The sequence below is a fragment of the Aspergillus sclerotioniger genome (genome assembly GCF_003184525.1).
Source record: "Aspergillus sclerotioniger CBS 115572 chromosome Unknown BO94scaffold_14, whole genome shotgun sequence".
In the NCBI taxonomy this organism is placed as follows: domain Eukaryota; kingdom Fungi; phylum Ascomycota; class Eurotiomycetes; order Eurotiales; family Aspergillaceae; genus Aspergillus; species Aspergillus sclerotioniger.
In genome coordinates, this window is record NW_020291004.1 from 733,221 (window position 1) to 755,148 (window position 21,928).

At 50.4% G+C, this 21,928-nt stretch overlaps 10 protein-coding genes across 10 annotated transcripts; 3 read left to right on the plus strand and 7 right to left on the minus strand.

Moving 5' to 3' along the window:
- Positions 1-19: 19 nt before the first annotated feature.
- Positions 20-2,262, minus strand: BO94DRAFT_546496 (uncharacterized protein; the record flags this gene model as incomplete). The annotated part of the gene is made up of 2 exons (XM_025613299.1): positions 20-2,092; positions 2,215-2,262. The coding sequence occupies 2 exons, from the start codon at positions 2,260-2,262 to the stop codon at positions 20-22; spliced, it is 2,121 nt and encodes a 706-aa protein (XP_025467490.1).
- A 362-nt stretch (positions 2,263-2,624) lies between these two features.
- On the minus strand, positions 2,625-4,162 carry BO94DRAFT_566118 (phytanoyl-CoA dioxygenase family protein; the record flags this gene model as incomplete). Its single annotated transcript, XM_025614540.1, has 2 exons — positions 2,625-3,409; positions 3,481-4,162. The coding sequence occupies 2 exons, from the start codon at positions 4,160-4,162 to the stop codon at positions 3,120-3,122; spliced, it is 972 nt and encodes a 323-aa protein (XP_025467491.1). The 3' UTR covers positions 2,625-3,119.
- Positions 4,163-4,487: 325 nt separating this feature from the next.
- BO94DRAFT_624457 (Zn(II)2Cys6 transcription factor) lies at positions 4,488-7,304 on the minus strand. The gene is made up of 9 exons (XM_025617220.1): positions 7,042-7,304; positions 6,852-6,974; positions 6,711-6,799; positions 6,547-6,651; positions 5,941-6,479; positions 5,612-5,885; positions 5,386-5,561; positions 5,150-5,336; positions 4,488-5,101 (listed from the first exon to the last, which is right to left on the minus strand). Exons 1-9 carry the CDS (start codon positions 7,080-7,082, stop codon positions 4,620-4,622), a joined length of 2,016 nt encoding a protein of 671 aa, XP_025467492.1. The 5' UTR covers positions 7,083-7,304; the 3' UTR covers positions 4,488-4,619.
- Positions 7,305-7,858: 554 nt separating this feature from the next.
- On the minus strand, positions 7,859-9,734 carry BO94DRAFT_466418 (AAT family amino acid transporter; the record flags this gene model as incomplete). The annotated part of the gene is made up of 4 exons (XM_025608160.1): positions 7,859-8,327; positions 8,375-8,937; positions 9,003-9,165; positions 9,232-9,734. The coding sequence occupies 4 exons, from the start codon at positions 9,732-9,734 to the stop codon at positions 7,859-7,861; spliced, it is 1,698 nt and encodes a 565-aa protein (XP_025467493.1).
- Positions 9,735-10,866: 1,132 nt separating this feature from the next.
- On the plus strand, positions 10,867-11,850 carry BO94DRAFT_73694 (2-keto-4-pentenoate hydratase). The gene has a single exon (XM_025617632.1). It carries the CDS (start codon positions 10,955-10,957, stop codon positions 11,750-11,752), a length of 798 nt encoding a protein of 265 aa, XP_025467494.1. The 5' UTR covers positions 10,867-10,954; the 3' UTR covers positions 11,753-11,850.
- Positions 11,851-12,730: 880 nt separating this feature from the next.
- On the minus strand, positions 12,731-13,969 carry BO94DRAFT_517154 (uncharacterized protein; the record flags this gene model as incomplete). Its single annotated transcript, XM_025609983.1, has 3 exons — positions 13,504-13,969; positions 13,129-13,447; positions 12,731-13,078 (listed from the first exon to the last, which is right to left on the minus strand). Exons 1-3 carry the CDS (start codon positions 13,869-13,871, stop codon positions 12,731-12,733), a joined length of 1,035 nt encoding a protein of 344 aa, XP_025467495.1. The 5' UTR covers positions 13,872-13,969.
- Positions 13,970-14,891: 922 nt separating this feature from the next.
- On the plus strand, positions 14,892-15,915 carry BO94DRAFT_566122 (DSC3 family protein; the record flags this gene model as incomplete). Its single annotated transcript, XM_025614541.1, has 2 exons — positions 14,892-15,726; positions 15,819-15,915. The coding sequence occupies exons 1-2, from the start codon at positions 14,951-14,953 to the stop codon at positions 15,913-15,915; spliced, it is 873 nt and encodes a 290-aa protein (XP_025467496.1). The 5' UTR covers positions 14,892-14,950.
- A 59-nt stretch (positions 15,916-15,974) lies between these two features.
- BO94DRAFT_535401 (v-SNARE protein VTI1) lies at positions 15,975-17,261 on the minus strand. The gene is made up of 3 exons (XM_025611774.1): positions 16,778-17,261; positions 16,310-16,716; positions 15,975-16,242 (listed from the first exon to the last, which is right to left on the minus strand). Exons 1-3 carry the CDS (start codon positions 16,955-16,957, stop codon positions 16,155-16,157), a joined length of 675 nt encoding a protein of 224 aa, XP_025467497.1. The 5' UTR covers positions 16,958-17,261; the 3' UTR covers positions 15,975-16,154.
- Positions 17,262-18,146: 885 nt separating this feature from the next.
- Positions 18,147-20,006, plus strand: BO94DRAFT_492739 (uncharacterized protein; the record flags this gene model as incomplete). The annotated part of the gene is made up of 3 exons (XM_025609184.1): positions 18,147-18,360; positions 18,412-19,145; positions 19,227-20,006. 3 exons carry the CDS (start codon positions 18,147-18,149, stop codon positions 19,827-19,829), a joined length of 1,551 nt encoding a protein of 516 aa, XP_025467498.1. The 3' UTR covers positions 19,830-20,006.
- On the minus strand, positions 19,917-21,913 carry rvb1 (RuvB family ATP-dependent DNA helicase pontin). Its single transcript, XM_025609185.1, has 4 exons — positions 21,619-21,913; positions 21,325-21,544; positions 20,722-21,269; positions 19,917-20,668 (listed from the first exon to the last, which is right to left on the minus strand). The coding sequence occupies exons 1-4, from the start codon at positions 21,760-21,762 to the stop codon at positions 20,204-20,206; spliced, it is 1,377 nt and encodes a 458-aa protein (XP_025467499.1). The 5' UTR covers positions 21,763-21,913; the 3' UTR covers positions 19,917-20,203.
- Positions 21,914-21,928: the final 15 nt, after the last annotated feature.

Sequence of the window (21,928 nt, forward strand, 5' to 3'; positions counted from 1 at the left end):
TGGTTATTCTGTCGACCACCTACTCCGCTGGCTCAACCTTCCTAGGAATTGGCAAAGGATGGCGATGTGCATCAACCCGTTTTGACTCATCTGCGGATGGGCTGGTTGACCTTTTGCGTTTTCGATTCTTTTCAATGATTTTTGCCCGGCTGAAGTCAATGAACATGACCCGTTCCACCTCCGCATTCCATAGCATATTAGGCATATGGAGGTCTAGATGCAAAACACCCAAACTTTGGATTTCATTCTGGGTATATTCAATTTCTCGCCCCCGTGATATGTAATCAGCCTGCTGGAGTATCTCCCCTCCCCATGCCATAAGTGACATGTGGATGATCTCACGCCCGGAGTCAAGATAATAGACATTTTGCAGGTTGATATCCCCAAGGTAGACTGGAACAGCACGCCCTTGTACAGATTCCAACTTTTGGTAGATAGATCCTTCCAGGGTGGACAGATATTCGGTTCCTTTGCCAATTAATGTGTAGCCATAGCTTTGCAGTGATATCAGGAAGATGGATCCATGCAAGCCTTCTTGTCCAAGAGGATAGCAAGAGTCTATATCACGATCCAGTTGGTGCCGAATACACTCGACTAATGTGGAGCGGGACAAAGGATGCCGGTGATCACTCGAGTGTTTCTGATGAAGATGTACGTTAGGACAATTATCATCGAACTCGGATTGTGATGACAGTCCATGTAGGCATGATTGTGTGCAAAACATATAATTAAATGTCTGACCTGGAGCCTTTCTCTGGCGTTTACCTCGGTCCTCGATGGGGGAAGAAAGTATATGCTTTCGGCGTGTGTCATTATCTGACGAGTCGGGGGATGGGCTCCTGTTCGATTCTAAAGAAGGAGCGCCATCCAGGATTAGCCGACGTTGTCGCGTGAGATAAGGCGATCGAGGATTGATAGGGTACTTAGGTCCTCGGTAGGCTGAGCCTGGCGGGCTTGCCTTGCGTTCGGATTCTGGGATAGATCTAAGGACATGCTCAAAGTCAACTTCCCATCTGCTCAGCGTTTTCGTAGCAGCGTTTCGCCAAGCTTGGCCGCGTTGCATTGATCGGGATGCTATTATCGTAAGCCCTAACATGCAACCAACAGCTGTGTAAGGGTAACGGAAACCAAGACCATCATCTGGATTTGGCTCAGCATCTCGACTGGGCTCGAGGAGAGAGTACTGCAGGGTTTCTGGTCTGTCTTCTGGAATACGAAGAATGACTTTCATGTGGCCATTCGACACACAACCCCATTCACAACCTGCCTTGATCATATCTTGGAAGTGTTGCGTAAGGGCAGCACATGATAGATAGGTAGCTTGGTAGCGGAGCTTTTCATCAGGATCTGTTGAAATCTTGATTTGTTGAACAACTTCCTCCAGCATGTTCATTGGCCGAAGGCCCGCCCTGAGGAATGCATCAGTAAGCTTATGACCAGCTTTATATTGAATCATATAAAGTAAGCTTCGGACATCATTAGTGCGATGATAGACGCAGTGTCTGTCTGTTGTAGGTCGTGCAGATTTCATCGTCTCTGGGTCCTCGATGATGGTATTGGAATGATTTTCAATCATTATACCTTCACCAAGTGGAAATCGATCTGGGGCTATTTCCCGTAGCCTGTCAATGATTTCTTTCACGGGAGTTTCCACTTCATCTTGTTGATGTTTCATCAAGTCGTCTTCACTTGCCAAGACACGGTCGCATGCCCGTTGTCCTCTATCTTTCAGGACAATTAAGGGTGGGAACAGTCGCTTTGGTGTGGGAGATTGAAAAATTTGGTAAATCTCATCAAAGAGGTCTTGGTACATTTCGCGGAAGTCAAAGGGTTCGAGGTATTCAGGACAGATGCGACCGGTTGGACTAGTGATAGGGCCTTTGGTTGTAAGTGCCAGATTGGTTTGGATAGCCAAGGGCTTTGATATCAAGTCATGGGTGCCTCGCAGATATTCCGCAAAAGTTAAATTTTGAATGTGTGTTTCAGCCTGTTCAGCACGATTTCTTTCCTGCTCAGCACAATTTCTTTCCTGTTTAGCACGAGATCTTTCCTCTTCAGCGCGAGATCTTTCTTGTTCAGCACGAGATGTTGCCTGTCAGCATGAGACATTGTCTGGTCAGCATTGAATATGCCTGGTCAGCACGAGATGTTGCCTGTCAGCATGAGACATTGTCTGGTCAGCATTGAATATGCCTGGTCAGCATGAGATATTACCTCCTGTAGGAGAGCCAGGAGCTCTTCTTTAGTTGGTGATCTTTCCATTGCGGTATGGATGAGGGGCGGGAGGATGCAGCTCGTTATAAGTAACCGTATCCGTATATCGTAGTTCTCAAGTAATGTCAAGGTGGCTGCTTGTCCTGAGTAAAGTTCCTTCGAGCAAAAAGCTGACACAGGTGATGATTTGCGGGTTTGGAAGCCTTGGATCCGATGAATATAAGATGAAGGATAACAAGATGGAGGAGGGATGATTGAAGAGCAGGCTACAGTTGAAAATCAACACCGGCATCGGTCCTTTGTTTTTCCATCTAATTATTCAGCCTTTCCCGCTCAGCAACTTGACCACATTAACCCCCGGGTGGTTTGATGTTTTCTTCAAGGTGTTTCAAACCTCAATTGAATTTAGTCTAGGTTAAAGTACTTAGGTAGTACTGTAGTATGGATCAGGTGGAGTAGATATCCGCGGTCCGTCACACCCAAAAGAGGGTCAGTGGGGCCAAGTAGTGTGGTTTTACTTAGTAGCGTACTTTTAATAAGTCACATATGACTTCATCTGCGGACCTGTATCTATCTGACCAACTTTTTCTGATGACCACCCGCATATCAGGCGCAACAGTATCGAGGTCTGGAAGGGTATGCTGATGTAGTAACTTTCTGATTTCTCTGCTAGGTTTATCAGCATACATTGGATGCCCAACGTCAATTTCATAGATGATTGTTCCAAGGGCAAAGATCTCATCAATTGTGTAGTACCTCTGGGAACCAATGTGGCTGACTAAATTCACAGAGAATACCATATATTCATGACTACGAATGGTTCAATGGAACACGAGGATGAAAATCGACAATTCCAGAAAGTATATATCCCGGACAAAGGAATAACTCAACCTCGCAGAGAAACATTACTGCACAACCCTCGCCCAAACCCCCTCCACATCCTCGTGTGGACTCATATTATCCACGATCCCCAACGCCGTCGTCGGCTTCTTATACCCTAGCAACTCCAACATCTTCGGACTCATCCCGGTCACGACACTTCTCGGAATAGCCAGAAACTGATTCTCTTCTGTCCGGAGATGTCCCCTCACAAAGAACAACCCGTACATATTCCTCACCGTATCAGGAAGCGAGTTATGTCCACCACCATGGAACGCCGACGCAAGGAAGATCAATGCCGAGCCGGCCTTCATCTCTTCACCACCATCATAACATCAGCATAGGAACAAATGCAACTACAGAGCAAAATGTAAAAGGATAACATACCCGCAAAACACACCTCCCTCCGATCATCCACCTCTGCCCACCTATCATCACCCCACCGATGACTTCCCTTCACAAACATCGTAGCCCCCATCTCCCTACTCACATCACATCCAGCAATCAGACACCCAAATTGACTCACCTCGTCGAAGCTCCACTCATTCTTCCATCCGTGGCGAATGTGGTGCACATTATCGTCTCTGTGGAGAAGTTGGCGCGGCGCCCCGTACCCAATATTCATGGCCACGCTGAGACTGAGTAGGGGATCGAGGCGGTTCGGTTCAACGCTGTCTTCGCGGTTGATGGTGAATTCGTCCACGAGGATACGGGTGCGAAGGGCTTCGAGGGTGGGGTTTCCAGAGCAGATCCGTGCCATGGTGGGGGATTTGCCAACTAGGCCGGGGATAAGAGTTGTTTGGGAAGGTATGGTGGAAAAGGCGTCGCTGGGGCCATTGGTGGTAGTGGTGGTGGAACGGCGTTTGGTGCTGCTCCAGGGGGAGATTTCGGTGTCGATGGCAGTGAGTTCTTCTTTGGGGATGAAGTCGGAGAGAATCACGCCGCCGTCGCGCCAGAGGATGGATAAGATGTATTCGATGGGGGTGGTAGCGGGGATGGTGCGGAGAGAGGTCTTGGGTTCGTAGGAAGGTGGGATGGGGGAAGGGATGGGGAGGGGCAGACGGGTCATTTTGAGATTGGTGCTAACAGTTGACTTAGTGAACTGCTTTGTTGAAACTGTCTGTGGTGGATATCTGTGTTGGCGTTGCTAGTAATGAGATGTGTGTCTGGAAGAGAGTTATATCTTGTGTATGTCTGTTCTCAGGTCGGTCGGGTCGGCTTCTGTTCGGAGATCGGGTTTCCTATCCGATAGGCATTGTGTATCCTGGATGGCAAAGAAGTGAAAACGATGTATTGGTTGTTTCCATGATGCACTTTGGACATATGACGAACCGGCGGATCAGCTTCCCGCGGTGGGTATCGGTTCCTAAATCTACGGCAGGGGATGTCGACGTGTGGAACATGGTCATTGTAATTCATTTATATCTAGTGGCATGAGCCTTGACGGTCTCCCCAGCAAGGTATCTTGTGTCCAATAGCAGGTTGAGGGCCACGCTTAAAAATATCCAGGCTTAAGTTCACGGATATCATTCCAAATCCTCCTGGGCTAGCCAGAAAGACGGACTAGCACTGTAATCAATTTGATCCACAATGGCGGCAATATCATAAGACGACAAGCCAATCTCAGGCAGCTCGTCCTGGTCGTCCGAGACGTTGAGATCCCCTGGTAGAAACGGCAACTGCGAGTTCTCGTTCTGCCTATTATTACCAGGCATGGTGTCAGTTACCTGGGTTTGTTCACCATCGTTTGTTTCTGCTGAAGCGGTGCTGATCGGATTCGCGTTTGTATACCGCTGTTTTAGTCCCTCGAAGAGGGTCTCTAAACGAGCGAGCTCGGTTTTGCGAACTTCAGCCACCCGGTTCCCTTTGCTGATGATCTCGTCAAGGATTAAATGCGCCTGTTGGCTGGAGCCGCGCTGCCCCGTTAAATCCGGGACAAGTGTACTGGCCATTGTGAGGTGAATAGCAGCGCCATATGTGAATTCAATGTCGAATGGAAGGAAGGATTCTATTTCATTCAACGAATGTTTGCTGTCATTTGCAGCATATTACTTACCTAGGAGGCCCTCGTCAACCAAGGCTTTGAGTAACTGCAGGCTTTTGGTCGCAGAGTTTATTCCTGTTGTAATCAATGTCTCCATAAGAGGCACGATTCGTCGACAACATTCTGATGGGAGACCAAGTGTGTCCAGACGCTCCCGGAGAACCGCAAGAAGTAAAGGTCGTGTGGCAAAAATAACACACTGGTAGCCTGCGTGAGTTTGAAGCTACGATTTCCAGGTGTCGACATACTTGATGATATAGTAAGAGGATATGACGCATCCCCTTGGACATGGAGTTGACTGGGCTCGAGAACTTGGTATTGATGAACTCCTCCAATTCCCTGGCCAGGTCTGCCATTGTGTTCAGGATGGATTTTGTCTTTTCAATGAATGATTCGATAGGCCGCCTTTCAGTCCTGTATACGGCTACCTATCCGTGAGCTAAGATGAACCCAGAACGAAGGAAAAGAACTTACTGCCCAGAATGGTGGACAATGGCCGTGACAATTTCACCCTCAGACTTAGTGTTGCGTTTCTCTGACATGACTGTGTTGGCGACTCAATCAGTGCTGTGATGTCACTATCGTGCACGATCATCGGGATGCCCAACGACGAAGAAAAATGCCGATCCATGATATATAGAGTCCACCAAAGGTTGCGGCAGCGATCAAGAGTTGCTGACCCAAGCTCTTCCTCTGGAAGTTCCGTGTGCAAGCCTTCTAACTGTGCGATACGGATGGCCTGGCTAGCCTATACCTTGTTAGACCTCCTTGAAAGTGCATTAGGGGGTAATTGTGCTTCTTACAAAAAGGTGCCCCGACTCTCGTCGATCAATTGAATAGAGATATAAAGCAGCCAGGGCTAAAATCTCAGTTGCCAGAAGAGTATCCCCCCAAATAGAGCTATAATCCGGCATCAATGACATGGCACGAATGAAGTATTCCGCACCTGGCGGATCCTTCTTCCTGGACTGCTCGAGGAATGCTTTTCCAAAGGACAGCACTAGCAGGAATTGAACAAACCATAGCGGATTGTCAGCTACCTTCTTTGCTGCATCACCGTAGTAGAACTCCTGCATGTGCGAGGTAAAAGCCTCCTCATCCAGAAGCCGAAAGGTTTGGCCCAAACGAAACTTGACTGTGTTGAAGAGATATAGAGCGTAGTCCATTGATGGAAGACCGCTAATGTCGGGAGCGGTATCGGAAGACGTTTTCCACTGTAAGGGATAGATGTCACCATCCAAAAAGTATGGAATATCGTAGGCGACGTCTGGATGAAGTCTTTGGGTCATCATCAGAGTGAGGCGAGCGGTAAAGGACCAGGTGGATGTTGGAGCCAGCCAGACTACGTAGGTCAACTTAAGAAGCGGATGAATCCAGCCATTTAACAGAAAAGAACTGTTTGGTCTTACCCCATTGAGATCGGTTATCATGGGTGTTTCTCATCGTCATTGAGGGTAGTGTGAATGGACTCGGCCAATTGGCGCCCGGTGACCGCGGCTCTGGATGAAGAAAATCTAGCAGGTGAGACTCTGACGAGAATACAATTGATATGGCCTATGTCATATATACCTACTTTCGGCTTCGCCAAATGCAACATCATGAGTTCGTTTTCCCGTTTCGCCGTGCTGCTCTCTAGCCTGGGTCTGCAGATCGCGGAGACACCTATCGCACATCATGAGCATCCTATGATCGAAAACCATCGGGTTTAGATTACCGTTCCGATATTAGCACCTTGCGGCTTTCTTCGACAAACCGACAAGGCAGGGTGCGTCTCTGACAATTGGCACACGGCTCGTTCCCGGAGCATTTGATCTTGCTCTGGCGACAGGCGACACACCTACAGAAGCGGACAAGCGGATCAGAACTGGAGTCGGGATCCCAACAGGCTTTGCTAGATCTCTTACGCGTTCGCCGTTCGTTTTAATCTGCGAGGTTCAGCTTGCATTGTAAAGAATCACCAGAGACACCCGATGGCAGTGGCTTGGACAAGCAAATGCGAAACCAGAGAGGCCGCAGATAAGGACATCATCAAACCGCAGAGCGCAGGATAAGGAGCATGGATAGGACATGGGAATGAGGGGAAGAGCCCACTATAATCACGAGACCCGATCGGCCTTATCATTCCTCTTAGTAATTGCTGCTCCATCCTGAGGGTGTTATAATTGCTTTGCTCAGATTCGCCGGGCCAGTTCCTGTCTCCGGCTATGCCGCAATCTACGTGAAGGCAAGCCTTCAAGGACAAGGAAGTGTCAGGGTATTGGAGTTGGAGACTGTGCGGGGCTAGTTCTCAGATGTTACAGACCAGGAACCAAGTACACAGTAGCCCCGAGAAGTCGTGACATAACATTGATTTTTATATGGGCAATCTTTTGCTGCAAGCAACTGGGCAAGACATGATGACTTATACTTGAATACGGTGTTGCGTTCGAGGAAATTACCTTTCTCTCCAACATGGTGTTGGAGAAGTGGAGAAATTGATACATCCCGGTCGGGGACCGCCTGCCTAGCTTGGTCTAGCGTTAGGTGATGTCGGCCTGCGATGGGAACGAGCCCAGTATCTTTGTTCACATTTGTATTCACGCCCAAGGCCAAAGATCATACATTGTTGGGAACACTACCCTTTTGGTGGCGCTTTTGGCAATATGGTACGTACTCTGGACCACTTTCCTTGAGATAGAACTCCTTCATCCTTTGGACTAAACAGGCTGATCGTTGACCATATTAGACCATCCAGGTGCTTGTTGAGCGACCACCTCCCCACTTGGTTCGCAAAGTCTGCATCAATTGTTCGCGAATCCCAGCCTGATGAACCTCCTCCATGACGGCCTCGTGAGCATCAATCGCCGGCCGAGCCCACACCAGATCTGCCTCTTGCGGACGGACAAACCGGGTGCGCTTGCAGATCTTCCATCCTGCATAGGTAGCGATGGCGAGAAACGCCATTGTGTAATCGCTGAAGAAAGACCCGATATCCCACCGTCCTTTCAAGAACACCGCATACCCGTAGAAGACTTCAATACCCAAGAGCCAAATCAGAGCAATCCAAGTCCCATAGGGCTGGAAATACCCTCGATAGGGCAGCTCCATGCGGCTAAAGCCCTGCGCTTTCAGTGCTCGGTGGAAAAAGATATAATTGACACACACGACGATGTATGTTACTACTGTCCCGCAGGTGATCAAGTTTGTGAGCCTGTAGGGGTTAGCTGTGCGGCGTTTATACACTTAGGCAAGACTTACCAGGTCAGCACTTGTACCGAGCCACTACCCAATTTCAAGAAAGACAAACAGGCGAATGCCAACGCTACTGCAAGGCAGTATATTGGAACCCCGTCTTTGGTGCACTTGCGGAACAATTTGGGGGCATGGCCATTCTGAGCCAGACCATGCAAACTCCGAGAAGTGGTATAGACATATGCGTTCCCAGCCGAATAAATGCTGGTAAAGAGGAGGGCGTTGACTAGGTCCGGTAACACCTCGACTCCCATGTTGGTCATAGCAATCACGTATGGTGATGACGCGCCGGTGCCCGTGTCCCCGTCACCCAACACTCTCAGCAGGGTCGGATCGTTAGCAGGAAGGATGATACCAACGCAGAGGGCACCCCCGATAAAGAAAACCCCAAGCCGCCAGTATACGGACTTGAACGCAGACTTTAGCGTTTTCCGGGGATGCTGTGCTTCTCCAGCCACGCAGGCCAAGTACTCGGGACCCACGATTGTGAAGCCAGCCTGCCACAAGGCGGCCAGGAAACCCTGAAAACGGCCCAGGTCCCCAGTGGAAGTGTATTCGACAAACGGGCTCTAGAAATACGAAGGTCAGTCCAGGAGCTTCAGTGACAGGGGCATGCGGAATCCGATTATCATACCGGTTTTGACCAGTTCCGAAAACCATACGTATCATGTTGCGGGTTTTCTCCTACCATGGTGATGAAGGTGAACAAGAACAGGATGGTGATGAGCAGGAGTTTCCCTCCCGCCAGCCAGAATTCGGCCTCACCAAAGTACTTGACCCCGAATAAGTTCGTAATCCTGGCGCGTCTAGTTTAGCTTCCACAGGTTTACAAGCAACTGGCTCTGGGCTAGGAAAGCGCGTACGCATAAAGAACGATGCAAGTGGAGATGACGGCAGCCGCCGGGATATCATCGCGCCAGAAGGACAGAACCATGTCCAGGGCTGTAATCTCGAATGGAATGAGGAGGCCCTCAAACACGCAGAAATTCCAGCCGATCATGAAACCCCAGGCACCGTCAACCCAGGCACTGGCGTGTTGGATGAAGGCGGCGCTGACCGGCATGAAGATGGTCATTTCGGCCAGCGAATTATTGACCTGGGCCATAATGCATGCTTGGAGGATGAATGCCACGAGAAGGCTTGCTGCTCCATGCATGAGGGCATAGCCGATACTTACAAACAGAGCCGTTCCGATGGAGCCTCCGATGGCAATGAATTGTATCTGGCGAGAAGTAAGATGGCGTTGCAGATCATCAGGCCTCTGGACGATTTCGCCCAAATTGCAGTCGCTTGGGATGTCGCTCTGGGGCTCTAGGATCGAGTCTACTTTTTTGGCTGCATCCGGCTCTATTTGTTGCTGGTCCATGAGTGCCATGTCGATACAGAAGCCTATTATTCGAAGTACAATCGTCGCATGTGCGCATCGGTGATGGGTTTGTATTGGAATGCCGTCCGTTTTCTCTCTCTCCTATCTGGCTTTTGTTTTGGGCGCGCATTCAATGTCGATTATATGGCTACTTATACCAGGCCTGCCTGCTTGGAAAACATTCAGACGAAGATCCAGTTGGAGGATCGCTGGAGACCGTTCTTGATAAGGGTTCCCCACACGAGAGAGGCCTTGATTCCCACATGAGGAAGTCAAATGCGAAGTCCCAAGCCGAGAAGCCGGAATAGTTACGATAGAGGTAACAGCTATTCCATTGACATCACCAATGTCTACTAATTCGGCCAGCATTACGTATTGCATCTAGAGCCAGGCTACCGGTTTCTCGGTAGTTTTGTCCGTTTGAGACGCTTTTCTCGAGTTACCAATGGCATGGACATTTCATCGAGATCTCCATCGAGTGTGGGCTTATGTGGCTGTCAACAACTAGCACTCGCTATAGCGCTCATACCCACTAACTTGGCAACGAATACAGCGTAGGCCTATGAAAAGGGGGAGGGGGGTCATTCTGATGGCAGTCCCGTCACCTGCTGGCTTTCTACTGAAATACAATAGGTGCATCGGGTGAGATGGATCCTATCATTGCCTTGCGCCTTGCTTTTCGAGAGCTTGCGAGCTACCTCCGAGCTCGGATTGCTCTAGAGAAACTAAGGAGGCTTCCGCCGAGATCGATTGCCCCGCATGGGATCGAAAGCGGATACGTAACCCGATCCATGCAAGGCCTATCTATCTATCTGTAAGTATCGGCTCGGTGCAGATAGGCTCGGATGGAGCTTCGGAGCTTCATCTCTTTCTCTAGATCTCGTCGAAACTTTGAAACGATTCCAACGAGGCATCGCGACGAGCAAAGGACTTCACTCTCGGATATGTTTCCACAGGCAGTCGTGGAGCCTAAGCTGCTCGGTGTATTGTGTCCGACTTCAACACGTATGCATTGGTATACCTCATGCGATATTCCCTTATAAAGATATGACCTTGCTTTCTACGTGGATTGCTGTACTTCACCGCGCCTGCATTCCTAACACATTCATCGATTGACATACTGTGCGAGCTTCTTTCCAACCAGCTCAAGGGCTTGAGCTGCCGATCCGATTTCAGACCGCATCTGGATTTCATTCGCAGTGCCATCGCTGAGTACCTAAATGTCTAAAGGTGCCATGAAGACCGAGGAATTGCACGACATTGCCGCTGCTCTACGCACGGCACGCGAGGGCCGGACGCCCATCTCAGCACCGACCAAGACCTGGCCAGCTCTTGATGCTGACGACGCCTTTCGAGTACAGCAAATCAATGTCGACCACGCAGTAAACCACGGAGACCGACTGGTCGGCTACAAACTCGGCAACATCGCCAAAGTCATGCAGGACGCCTTTGGACTAGACCAACCGGACTACGGCTTTCTGCTCGCCAGCACTTTCATCTACGAGGGGACGACCCTTGCATTGAACCAGTACATCAAGCCCTACGTTGAGCTAGAACCAGCCTTCATCCTCCGTGGCCCTCTTCGTGGGCCCAACGTCACTGTAGCTGATGTCATCAACGCAATCGACTACGCGATCCCGGCGATTGAAATCATTGATTCCCGTGTACAGAACTGGGCGATCGATCTCCCCGACACATTGGCGGATAATGGGTCCACGGGATCAGTAGTTCTCGGTGGCACTCCTCGACGTCTCACAGAGCTGAACCTACGTGACACCCGAGGCACTCTGCACTTTAATGGCCGCGAGGTGATGTCAGGCAACACAGGGAATGTCCTTGGCAACCCCCTTTTCGCTGTCGCGTGGCTGGTCAACCGCCTGGCTGCCTACGATGTCGGACTTTCTCCAGGACAGGTCATTCTTCCTGGTAGCTGCCTGCAGGCCATCTCTATGGATAAGGCTGGGCATTGGTCCTGCACGTTTGAAAACTGGGGAACTATCGAGTTCGATGTCATTTAAAACAAAGCTTTTGGGATGGTCGCGACTCAGATTGACAGTACGCTAGTTTACAAATATTCACACAACTCTTTATACATAACCTTCATAAAATAAAAGCCATCAAGAAATGAAAAAAAAAATACCAGATAGCAAACTCTTCCGTGTAACATCGACCGAGCACCTATCAAATCATCACCATCTCAATCACCAACAGTCATCTAGTATCAATTTCCATCCTCCCTCACCCCACCCAAACGAACACAGAGCCCCCCTCTCTCCCTCTTCCTCCGACTACTAGTAGTAATACAGAAGTAAATACCGCGGAATCAGATAAAGTGCAGCTTTACTCCATACCTACCCCGCACGTATCTATCTAGTTCACTCCCTCCTCGGGATCCCCATCCATCGGTTAGATTCGAAGGATTCCGATCCCTGCCTGTCATAGGCCTTGGATCCGGCTTCCGAGATAACAACTCCAATATCTGAGCAACCCTTTCTGCCTCTGTGCTGGTTTTCGATAAGTCTAGGCTCGTGATGTTGACGATAATCTAGTTGGTCTGGGGATAATGTTCGCTATTTTCGGGCCGAGAGTTGAGAGAAAATTGGTTTTTGGGCAAGTCGTGGGTTATTATCTTTTTTACAGTAAGGATGATTAAGTATTATGCGGATTTGAGGGTAGTTTTGGTTGGGCTGGGTTGATAGTCTATTGTAGGAGGGTCTCTTATTGTTACTTCTGAAAGGGGATGTCAATGGTGATCATTTGGATAGTGAAGTTGTTCGATGAAGTCATAATGAGATATTCTTTCCAAGGGTTGGAGAAGGTTCTGCGCTATGGAAAGTAGAAGGGCTTCTGGACTAGTAAGATAGTATAAGATACTACGTAAAGGAATTCGCTTCGTATTTCATCAAGACTATAACTTCATATATAACGGAGGGATCAGAAAGACAAGCAGGGCATCAGGAATGGCCAGTTGGCCATCATGAATCCTATGTGGCTTCTCACACCTCAATGATCTCAGTGAGCATAGACTCTAAGAACTCCTTCTGCTCGGTTAGGAAGCTTCTCGCATCTCCAATGTCGTATTGGCGCTTTGCCAGCTCGCGCTGCCGTTCTGTTTTCAACCGAGCCCGGAGTCGTTCTTCCAGGATTTCAAGTCGGTAGATAGTGTATTGAGTGTAAAGCTCGGATAGGTCACTGATCCCGCGGACACCGGTGAGAACGGTTTCGTCTTTCATGAATGGAGACTTGGGTCGGAAGCAGGTGACCATGCTGATTCGCTCTCGACCTCCAAGTGCCTTCAAAGCTTGGTGCTCGATATATCGCCCTTGCATTACGACGGCGGTGCCCTGATATGTGGTCAGTGCAACACTCATACTATATGTTCAGGTTATCGCACCATCGCTGGCCCGCGGGCTTTCATGATCTCTCCCGTGGCAGTTCTCAATGCGGTCTCTCCGCCAACCATGTCGGTGCAGTCTGAGAGCATTGTCACGCATACGAAAGGAAAGCTGTCGTAGTGCCATGCGACAGCAGAGAGCTCGTCTTCTTGGGGCTTGTCGTCGTTCAGAGCTACTTCCGCGTTCGGATTATTGATGGAAATGTTGATGTTGGCAATCTCAAAATCAATGGACGGGACTAGGTCCACTCCGGCTACTTCTGAAATTCTGGCGATGACTTCCGGCGACTTCCAGGCATCGTAGATAAATGGGGCTAGACTAAATAGATATGAGCAAAACTTTGTTCTATCGTGGAGCAGAGCTTGATAGCATACGTAGGACCCATGCCCCGAACCATGTTCTTGTTGAAATCCGAGGAGTACTGGCACTTCTCAAGTACCGGCTCACTGAAGATCTCCGCTCTCATTTGCTTGATAGCTGCCTCGGTGAAGAGAGGAAAGGGCTCAGACACGGCATTGGGTGAGATGCCACGTCCTTCGAACCCGATTTCCTCCATCGTGTGGATTTTGCTTGGGGGTTGGAAACCCAGATGCTTCTGAGGATCGAAAGTCTCCTTCTCGAGAACCCAAGCTCCATCAATCAATGACTGGGGGAGCTTGTTGGTTGGCCGAGTGGCCTTCTTGGTTGCAGGTCCAACCACCGTAGGTGGTGCCGTGGACGGAATTGTTGCAATAGGAGCCATGTTTAAATGTGATAATGTTCTCGAGATAGTATATTCTGGAGGCAGAAACAGTACACCGAGAAAGCCTTGAGCTTTTGATCACAATAGATGAGAGTCCCCAGACTGGAAACATGAAGCGCTTAAATGTCTTGACATCCTCACACACATGGTGGATAATACTCCCGACCCTGGGCAATTATCGGAGAAGGGCAGTCGAATCAGCGTCTCACACCAAAGCCATGGCGCATAAACATCTCTTCCGTAGGCTGGACTAACGTCATGAGCCATAGGTCTGGTGATCGAAAACGAATGTGTTGACTCATGCTTGTTCATTCGACAACCTGATCGGGTTCTTCGGGCGAGATCCGATCGCAGGACGGTTCCTATCTGTCAAGGCATATGGGAAGCTCGGTTGCCTCGGCTGAGTTATCCGAGGCTAATAGAAGCCTTATACGATATTGATATGTTATTCTGATAATGTTACTCGCGAATATGGTCAGTATTTAGAGAAAAACGAGAGCTAATGCAATGCTATGGTCATGCGGGACATTACGGGCCTTTTGTCCGATTTTGTACACCTTTTCCCCATGGCATGGAGAGAAGCAAGGAAATGCCCTGCTCGCAAATTTAGCTCGTGTCGCTAGATTGTTTTCTGAGTTCATTGATGAATACTGAAGATGGTAGGGTGACTGAACAGTTAGCATGGCCCAACAAGGAATGGAAACGGATCATCTTTATGGCTTTCATAACGCCAGCCTGAGCCGCAAGAAGAACTTTGAATATCTAAAGGAGATTAAAGTGTCCATGAGAAATCTATTACAGACACGGTTGGATAACTCTCACCTGAGGAATGTGATGGCACTTCCAGTTGGAAGAGGTCCAAAACCACGACCGCAAAGGGAAAGCAGCCCCAACAACCAATCAAATGCCCCACTCGCCCGAACTATGAATCACGTGCATTACACCCTCGCGACCTCAGGCAGCAGCCTTATCGGGTTATCGCAAGCCGTGACGTACCGACATCGCCGTCTTCATCCCCAACACCACCACCACCACCACCTCATCCCACTCGCCCTGACACCTTCACACGCACATCGACAATGGCATCACCCTCCTTTTTCACCCCCTCTCCACCCCTTACCCCCTCCCTACACACCACCACCGACGCCCTCTACGTGACCATCCGCTTCTCCGCCTCCATTCCCGACCTCCCCCTCGACATCTACTCCCCCTCAACCACCACCTCCGCAGGTCTAAAACAACTCATCCGCACCCGACTCCCCCCACACCTCTCCTCGCACCGTCTCCGCCTCATCCACGCCGGTCGTGGTCTCGAAGACAAAACCCCCCTCTCCGTATCCCTGAAACTCCCTCCCACCTCCACCCGATCTCCACGACCACCAGACACAAACTCCACCTCCGATCCCAAAGGCAAAGGCAAAGCCCCTGCTCGCGACCATCCCCGTCTTTACATCCACTGCTCCATCGGTGACATAGTACTCTCGGCGACCGATCTTGCCGCTGAAGCGTCGATCGCGTCTACATTGCATCAACAGGAAACATCGTCATCGGAGTCAGGGTCACAAGATGATGGGGAAAGGAGGCGGAAAGATGTGCAGGCTAGTACTACAACCCCTGCGCCTAGGGGCTTCGACCGGTTACTGTCAGCGGGGTTTACACCTGCGGAGGTGGCGGGCCTTCGGTCGCAGTTTCTAGCGGTGCAGTCGGTGTCGCGGACCCCGGATACGATGCCATCCGGGGCGGAGTTGCGGGAACTGGAGGATCGGTGGATGGATGAGGGGTCGTCGGCGGCGATGGTTGGTGGGGGCGGGGAGGGCGGGGAGGGGGTGGTTTCGCTTGCGGATGATGATGGCGGGTTTGGGCCGGGGTCGAGGGGCGCGATGGATGATATGCTTTGGGGGCGGTGATGGGGTTCTTTTGGCCGGTTGGGTGTGCCATGTGGTTGAGGAGGGAGGAGGGGGTTTGGAGTTGGAGGAAGGGATTGGCGGTATTTGTGGGGGTGGTGGTGAATATTGCGTTTGGGGCGATGAGGATTATGAATTAGTGGGTTAGTGATGATTGTCTACCCAAGTATTATACCCTTCAATGTTTAATAAATAAAGATCAGAGGGATCGGCTCATGAATTGCAATGTACCCGGTACTATGACATGTCGCCTAATTAGAGCTGATGGATGCTATCATACAACGTTCCGTGATGTGTCTGCGACTGCAGATGTATTGTGTCGTTAGAAAAGAAAGAGTAAAAGAGTGGCCACCTGTAATAACGCCTGTCAACCCCACGCTCAATGGAACTTGCTGTAGATAACGGCGAAAATCAAAAGGATCAAGACGGTGATGATTGCGATTGTGATCAACCGATTCGTAGCCATCCTATAGAGCAGTTAGAATCAACGCGCAAAGGCTGAGCAGATGTTCTTGAGTGCTAGGGGGACAGTACCTACGGGCCATGCCCCTTAGTGTCTTGATACTGGTGTCCACATATCCTTCGCTCTCGAGCAGCCGACCCCGAGCATTCATAATGGTCTCCCGCTGCTGGTTGAGGTCGGCCAAGGTGTTGCGACCAATATCCTCCGTCTCAAGAGCGATGCGCTGACTCTCCTGGAGCCGGGCAGAGCTACGCTCCAAGCGCTCTGTACCAGACAGAAGCTGCTGTCGTTGTTCCAAATGTTCGTCCTGCGGATCATCTGTGTAGCGATCGCCGAAAAGCGCTTTGCGATCGTCGGAAAGGGACCTCAACTTGCGCTTGGCCTCGTCGATATCGGTGGCGTAGTTGCGGACGCGCGTGTTAATCTTCGATCGTGCTGCCGATGGGATGTTCTGTTTCTCCATGCGCATTTGGTCCAGCTGCATCCGACTCGTTAGTTGGAACTAGCCGCGGTGCTTCTAAAGATGCGGTCCAACATACCAATTCCGTGGCTTCATCCAAGGCTCTCTCTGCTTGTCTGATCGCTGATTTCCGCTGTTCACCGCTCGACTCGGCGATCTGGTCCAACTTCTGGTTCAGGTCGGCTTGTACCAGCTTCAACTCGGTCTCGTAGCTGCTGAACAGCTCCGAGCCGGCATCGGTGTCTAACGGGTTCGCCATTATGGTATTAGATGGGGTTGTGTAGGTTGGAGATTCCTTGGTTATGTTTCACAGCAGATCGAGGCCGACTTAAATAGTGGATAGGGGTTGCGGATCCGAGTAAGTGGAGAGAGTAGCCACCTTATCTTCGTGGTGGCTGGCGGCTGGCGGGCGCCCGTGCTGCTCCGGGAAAGAGATTAAAACAACCAACGGAGTGAACGACGCTGTCTATGAGCAAACGAAGCAATATCGGCTCGTAAAGAGAGGGTATCGGAGTGGCAGACGGAGATGTAGGTGATGGAAAGCAGAGGTTCGGATACCAGAGAGACCGAGGGAATGGTTGAGACAGCTGGATGGACCGCTTGCGACATCAGGAACGGGCGCGGGGCACGTGATCCGCGGCCGAGGCAGCCTGGCAGCCTGGCAGTGGCAGAGGATTCATTTGATGGTTCCGGCTGACGTCGTCGTCTCAACGGTCGATGCCATCTTGACCGTTGTATGGATCTCATTGTCCGTTGAACCCCATCCAGAGTCCCGGTGCTCTCCTTCGATTGGGAGCGGCTGAAGTTAGGGTTGGCTCATTCCTGCCCACTGCTTCCAAAAATGTTCCCCCCTGACTTGACTTGTTGTCAATTAACTCCAGGATTTGCCCCCCTCAGTATTATTATTATTATTATTGCCTCCGTCTCAGATCAGTGGAGCTTGCTTCTCGAACTCCATCCACGGTCTAATCCTTGAACCCCTCGCACCAGTGACAGGTCACATCTTTACCCTAGTTTTCTCCTGGGCCACATTTTCAGACTGCTAGCCCAAATTTCATTCAATAATAGACGTTCAAGGGCTTTGACTGACACACCAGCCTGTTCTCTGTCATCTGATGTGATCACATTCAACCGCCACATGAGGACAAGAGGGTGTAGCAGCCCGGGATCTGAGCGTGCGTGAATGTCTTGATAAGTCTATCACTGCCGCCTTCTCTATCTCTCTGTGAGATCCTTCTGCTACCCTACTACTCTCGTGTTCCCTACCCTAGTACCTTCGAATAGGAAAAGATAATCTATCATATTATTCATCCGTGCACTAAACTCTACCCCTGATTGTTGAAGCGCCAATCTAGGGAGCTCTATCTATACTCTCCAAGTTTCTTTTCGTCTTTCGCTTGGGTTGGCCTATTCCATGGCAGGTTGAACCGCCATCAGCTCTTGTCTTCATGCCGCTCTTTCAGCCGGAGCGTGTAGCTGTGATTGGGGGCGGCTGCACGGGAGTCACCTCCTTCTGGGCTCTGCAGAATTCCTCGCATGATGTTCATCTATTCGAAGCCTCAGCCGCTCTTGGTGGGCGTGTCAAGACTCTGCCTTTTGAGCATAACAGCAATCGAGTTGATGTGAACACCGATTCGCCCACTTTCAATGCTGAGGCTTCTCGTCAGTGCCTTCTCCCAGCATGTATCCTTCAGGGCTAATATTCTCCCTCAGCCAACCTGGTTTCATTGTTACACTACCTTGGAATTACCACCGTCAAAACTCCGTTAACCTTCGGGGCCACAGATGGCGTCAACAGCTTCCAGTGGTATGGTAGCATGCTAAAAAGCATTCTTCTTCGTCCATGGATCTTATGCAATATAGAGACCTATCGCATCCTGTCGGATGTTATCTGGCTCAAGTATTTGGCCTTGGATGTACTTGATACTGGTCATCAGCCTTGTAAACCCAACGACACTCAGCGGTGGTTATCTACGCATGAGTATCTATCAAGCGAAGGATACTCTAACATTTTCCTTGAGAACTATCTCGCTCCACTACTGTCCATGCTATGGAGCACGAATGCGGGAAGGTTCCTGTCACGACTGCCTGCGAAAGCCCTCGTTCGGTGTCTCTTTGACCACCAGTTGCTGAAACCCCATCAAGCGTCCCCGGACTGGCGTTGTATTAGACCAGGGGCGAGTCAGCTCGTTCAGACTATGTCCATGAATTTTCCTGGCTCAAAGGTGCACCTCAAGACCAAAGTGCTAGAGGTAATTCAATGTGGGAAGAAGTATGGTATCATGACGTCCGACGGTCAAGAGATGTTCTTCAATCATATTATATTCGCCGTGGACGGTCAGGAGACCATCAAGATTCTTGGATCACACGCCACTGCAGAAGAAAAGGAGATCATCCCAAAATTGGGATCTACCAGAAACATCTCAGTTCTACATTCAGATACTCTCGTAAGTTTCAACCATGATCCCTTGTGTGTTTCAGTCCGAGGGTATTTGATCCCAAAACCCCTACTCACCCATCCAAACCAGCTCATGCCCGACGCCGAGTACCCAGGGCCCTCCTGCAACTACATCATCGGGCCCAGTAACCACCCATCATCACACATCTCCAGCCTCGGCTACATCGCGAACTTCCTTGAAAGTATCCCAACCCACATCTACGGTCCCATATACATCACCCTAAACCCCTTCACCCCACCACACCCTAGCCACGTGCAAGGCGTATGGGAATTCACCGACCCAGAGCCCAGTGCTCAAACACTTGTCGCGCAAAATCGCCTTCCCTCCATCCAGAACAAACACGGTCTAAGCTATGGCTTCTACTGGACAGGTCGCGGACACCTAGAGGATGCCGTCACCGCGGGCCTTAGAATCGCTATAGAAGACCTAGGCGCCAAAGTCCCATTCCACGTGCAGTATCACCAAGACCCGCTGGAGGCAGCCAGCTCAGCATCTCCAAGACTTCGCTTAAAGGATAATCTGATTCGAACCGTGCTCCGTTTGATTCGCGTCTATATCCTCATCTTGAGACTCATCCTGGTCTTGTTGAGTGCTTTACCGAATCCAGCTGCGAGAGTCAAAGCTCGTTTTAGACCAATATGTAACAAGACTGGTGCGACGAAGGCATCTTAAACTACCTACCAGAAGGCGTCGTGTGAAGGTGGGCAGATATGTCGTCATTTATTAGATATCAAGAGAGAGATTTACATGGAGTAAATGAAGATGGGAAGCGAAGATCCGAATACTAGTTGACATTAACGTAAAATAGCTCATTCATAGAAAAAAAAAGCAATCGCTCTTTCCCAGTTTAGAAAAAAAAAGCTGCCATACCAAACATACAGTCACATCAGACATGGTATACATTTAGCTTTGCCTTGGATGTTTCCTCGTTTGTTCGCTTTCTGTTTCCTTATCTCTCAATGGATTTCAATTCCCGTTCCAGGTTGCCGAATAATTCTAGAAGCTCACATTAACTCCAAGTGAAGTGGATCCCTATTGTGCTCCATTTATTTAAGGTATTTCTCGCTATCCTGGTTCACGATCGAGGCGCTCCTCCGCGCATCCAGGAACAGATCTTCACACTCTGCCACGTCGGCTTCCTCGATGCCTCCTGGACGTCCGTTTACACGGGCAAGGATGCTTGCCGGGGTCAATAATTGCAGGGCATACCGCAAGCTGACCTTGCTACCGTGCTCCGAGACCTTGTCCAAAGCGGGGTCAGTGATGTTCAAGCCCTCCGTCTTAGCGCGCAGGCGAATGATGGTCTTAATCTCGTCAGGGGAGTAGGGATGAGTGGGGATGATGAGGAGACGGGCGAGAAGGTCGGGAGGAACGCCGTGGGAGGCGGTGATGTCGTCCGTGCCGCGGATGACGGTGTTGCCGCGGTTAGAGGCGAGAATGACAATGGGAGAGATGGAGGATTCGAGGGCCCGGTTGAGATATGTGAAGCATTCGATGTCAAGCATGTGGACCTAGAAGAAGAATGTCAGCAAACGTTGTGGGGACACAGTCGAACTCTACATACCTCATCGATGAAAAGAACACCAGGAACAAGCTCCGCAACACCTTGGTCAATGTAGCGGTTGACGACCTTGTTAATCTCCTGGCGCAACTTCTCCGTGATCTCGGTCTTCTTGGGCTTCATGAGTTGTCCCATCATGCTCATCACATCCTGTCCACCCTGGGGCCGTGCGTTGGCCATGTCCAGGTCATGCAGCGTCACGTCCTGAACAATCTCCTTCTTCTTGTGAACCTCTCCCTTCGGTACGGGAACATACTCCTCCGCCTCGAGATCGAACTCGGTCGCATAAGCGTCGGAACGGCCAACCCGCTTGCAGGCTCCGGTATTCGCTTCGATGTAGATGACGTCTCCCACGGTGACCCGCTCCTTCTGGATGGCTTCGTAGATGCTGGGGTCCAGGCGCAGCTTCTTGGTACCCTTGGCGGACTTCAATCCGATGATCAAATGGCTGATCGTGCGACCGTATCCTCCCAGTGGGTTCTCGGTTTCTTCGGGGGTAAGCTCCGTAACTTCACCTTCGTACACTTCCTTGGTTTCGCGGACACGGAGACCTATCGATGAGTTAGTGACGATGAGACACTCGCATCCGGCGATCATGTTGCGTACCAATTGCCCTCCGGAAGTTCTCCATGAGCGCCTCTGTCTTCTTAACCTCAGCCGAGTAGATCTCACTACCAACAATCGGGCAGAACGGGACTTTGGTTCCCAGCTCTTGCGACACGGCAAGGGCTAGGGCTGTCTTGCCAGTTCCGGGTCCACCAGCCAGAAGAACAGCCCGGCCAGCCATCTTCTTAGCCTTGATCAGGTCAACCACGACACCACATGCCTGCACGTCCAAATCCCGGGGTTAGCATGAGCTTAAATGAAAAGCAACGGCTGAACGGCGATGTGGTCGCGTACCTCACGGGCAGTTGTCTGTCCAACGAAGCCATCACCCGATGCCTCTGCAGTGCCATCTGACCGCAGACCCAGACCCTTGATATGCGTGTGGGCTGCTGTTCTGTTCTCGCGCGAGTTGCCCTTCACTTCACTGATTTGAACCATGGTGAAGGGATTGCGACCTCACTCGGAAGCCACAGGAACGCGATCGTGGAGGCGAAGGGGAGGACCGGTGGTATGGGAGATGCGAAAGAGCTAAGTCAGAGCTGACAAGGTCAGGGAATCAAGCGATGATGGAGGAAAGGTAAGTCTGGAAGCAGCTGCTTTGGCC

Excerpts from the sequence above, each read along its gene's own strand:
- BO94DRAFT_535401 (XM_025611774.1), bottom strand. The coding sequence starts at position 16,957 with ATGGCGAACCCGTTAGACACCGATGCCGGCTCGGAGCTGTTCAGCAGC. Across the intron at positions 16,717-16,777 it reads TGGATGAAGCCACGGAATTG|CTGGACCAAATGCGCATGGA; the intron begins GTATGTTGGACC and ends AGTCGGATGCAG. Across the intron at positions 16,243-16,309 it reads CTAAGGGGCATGGCCCGTAG|GATGGCTACGAATCGGTTGA; the intron begins GTACTGTCCCCC and ends ACTGCTCTATAG.
- rvb1 (XM_025609185.1), bottom strand. The coding sequence starts at position 21,762 with ATGGTTCAAATCAGTGAAGTGAAGGGCAACTCGCGCGAGAACAGAACA. Across the intron at positions 21,545-21,618 it reads GACAGACAACTGCCCGTGAG|GCATGTGGTGTCGTGGTTGA; the intron begins GTACGCGACCAC and ends TTGGACGTGCAG. Across the intron at positions 20,669-20,721 it reads GTGTTCTTTTCATCGATGAG|GTCCACATGCTTGACATCGA; the intron begins GTATGTAGAGTT and ends TTCTTCTTCTAG.
- BO94DRAFT_624457 (XM_025617220.1), bottom strand. The coding sequence starts at position 7,082 with ATGCAAGCTGAACCTCGCAGATTAAAACGAACGGCGAACGC. Across the intron at positions 6,652-6,710 it reads TGCATTTGGCGAAGCCGAAA|ATTTTCTTCATCCAGAGCCG; the intron begins GTAGGTATATAT and ends CTCACCTGCTAG. Across the intron at positions 5,886-5,940 it reads GAGAGTCGGGGCACCTTTTT|GCTAGCCAGGCCATCCGTAT; the intron begins GTAAGAAGCACA and ends AACAAGGTATAG.
- BO94DRAFT_73694 (XM_025617632.1), top strand. The coding sequence starts at position 10,955 with ATGTCTAAAGGTGCCATGAAGACCGAGGAATTGCACGACATTGCCGCT.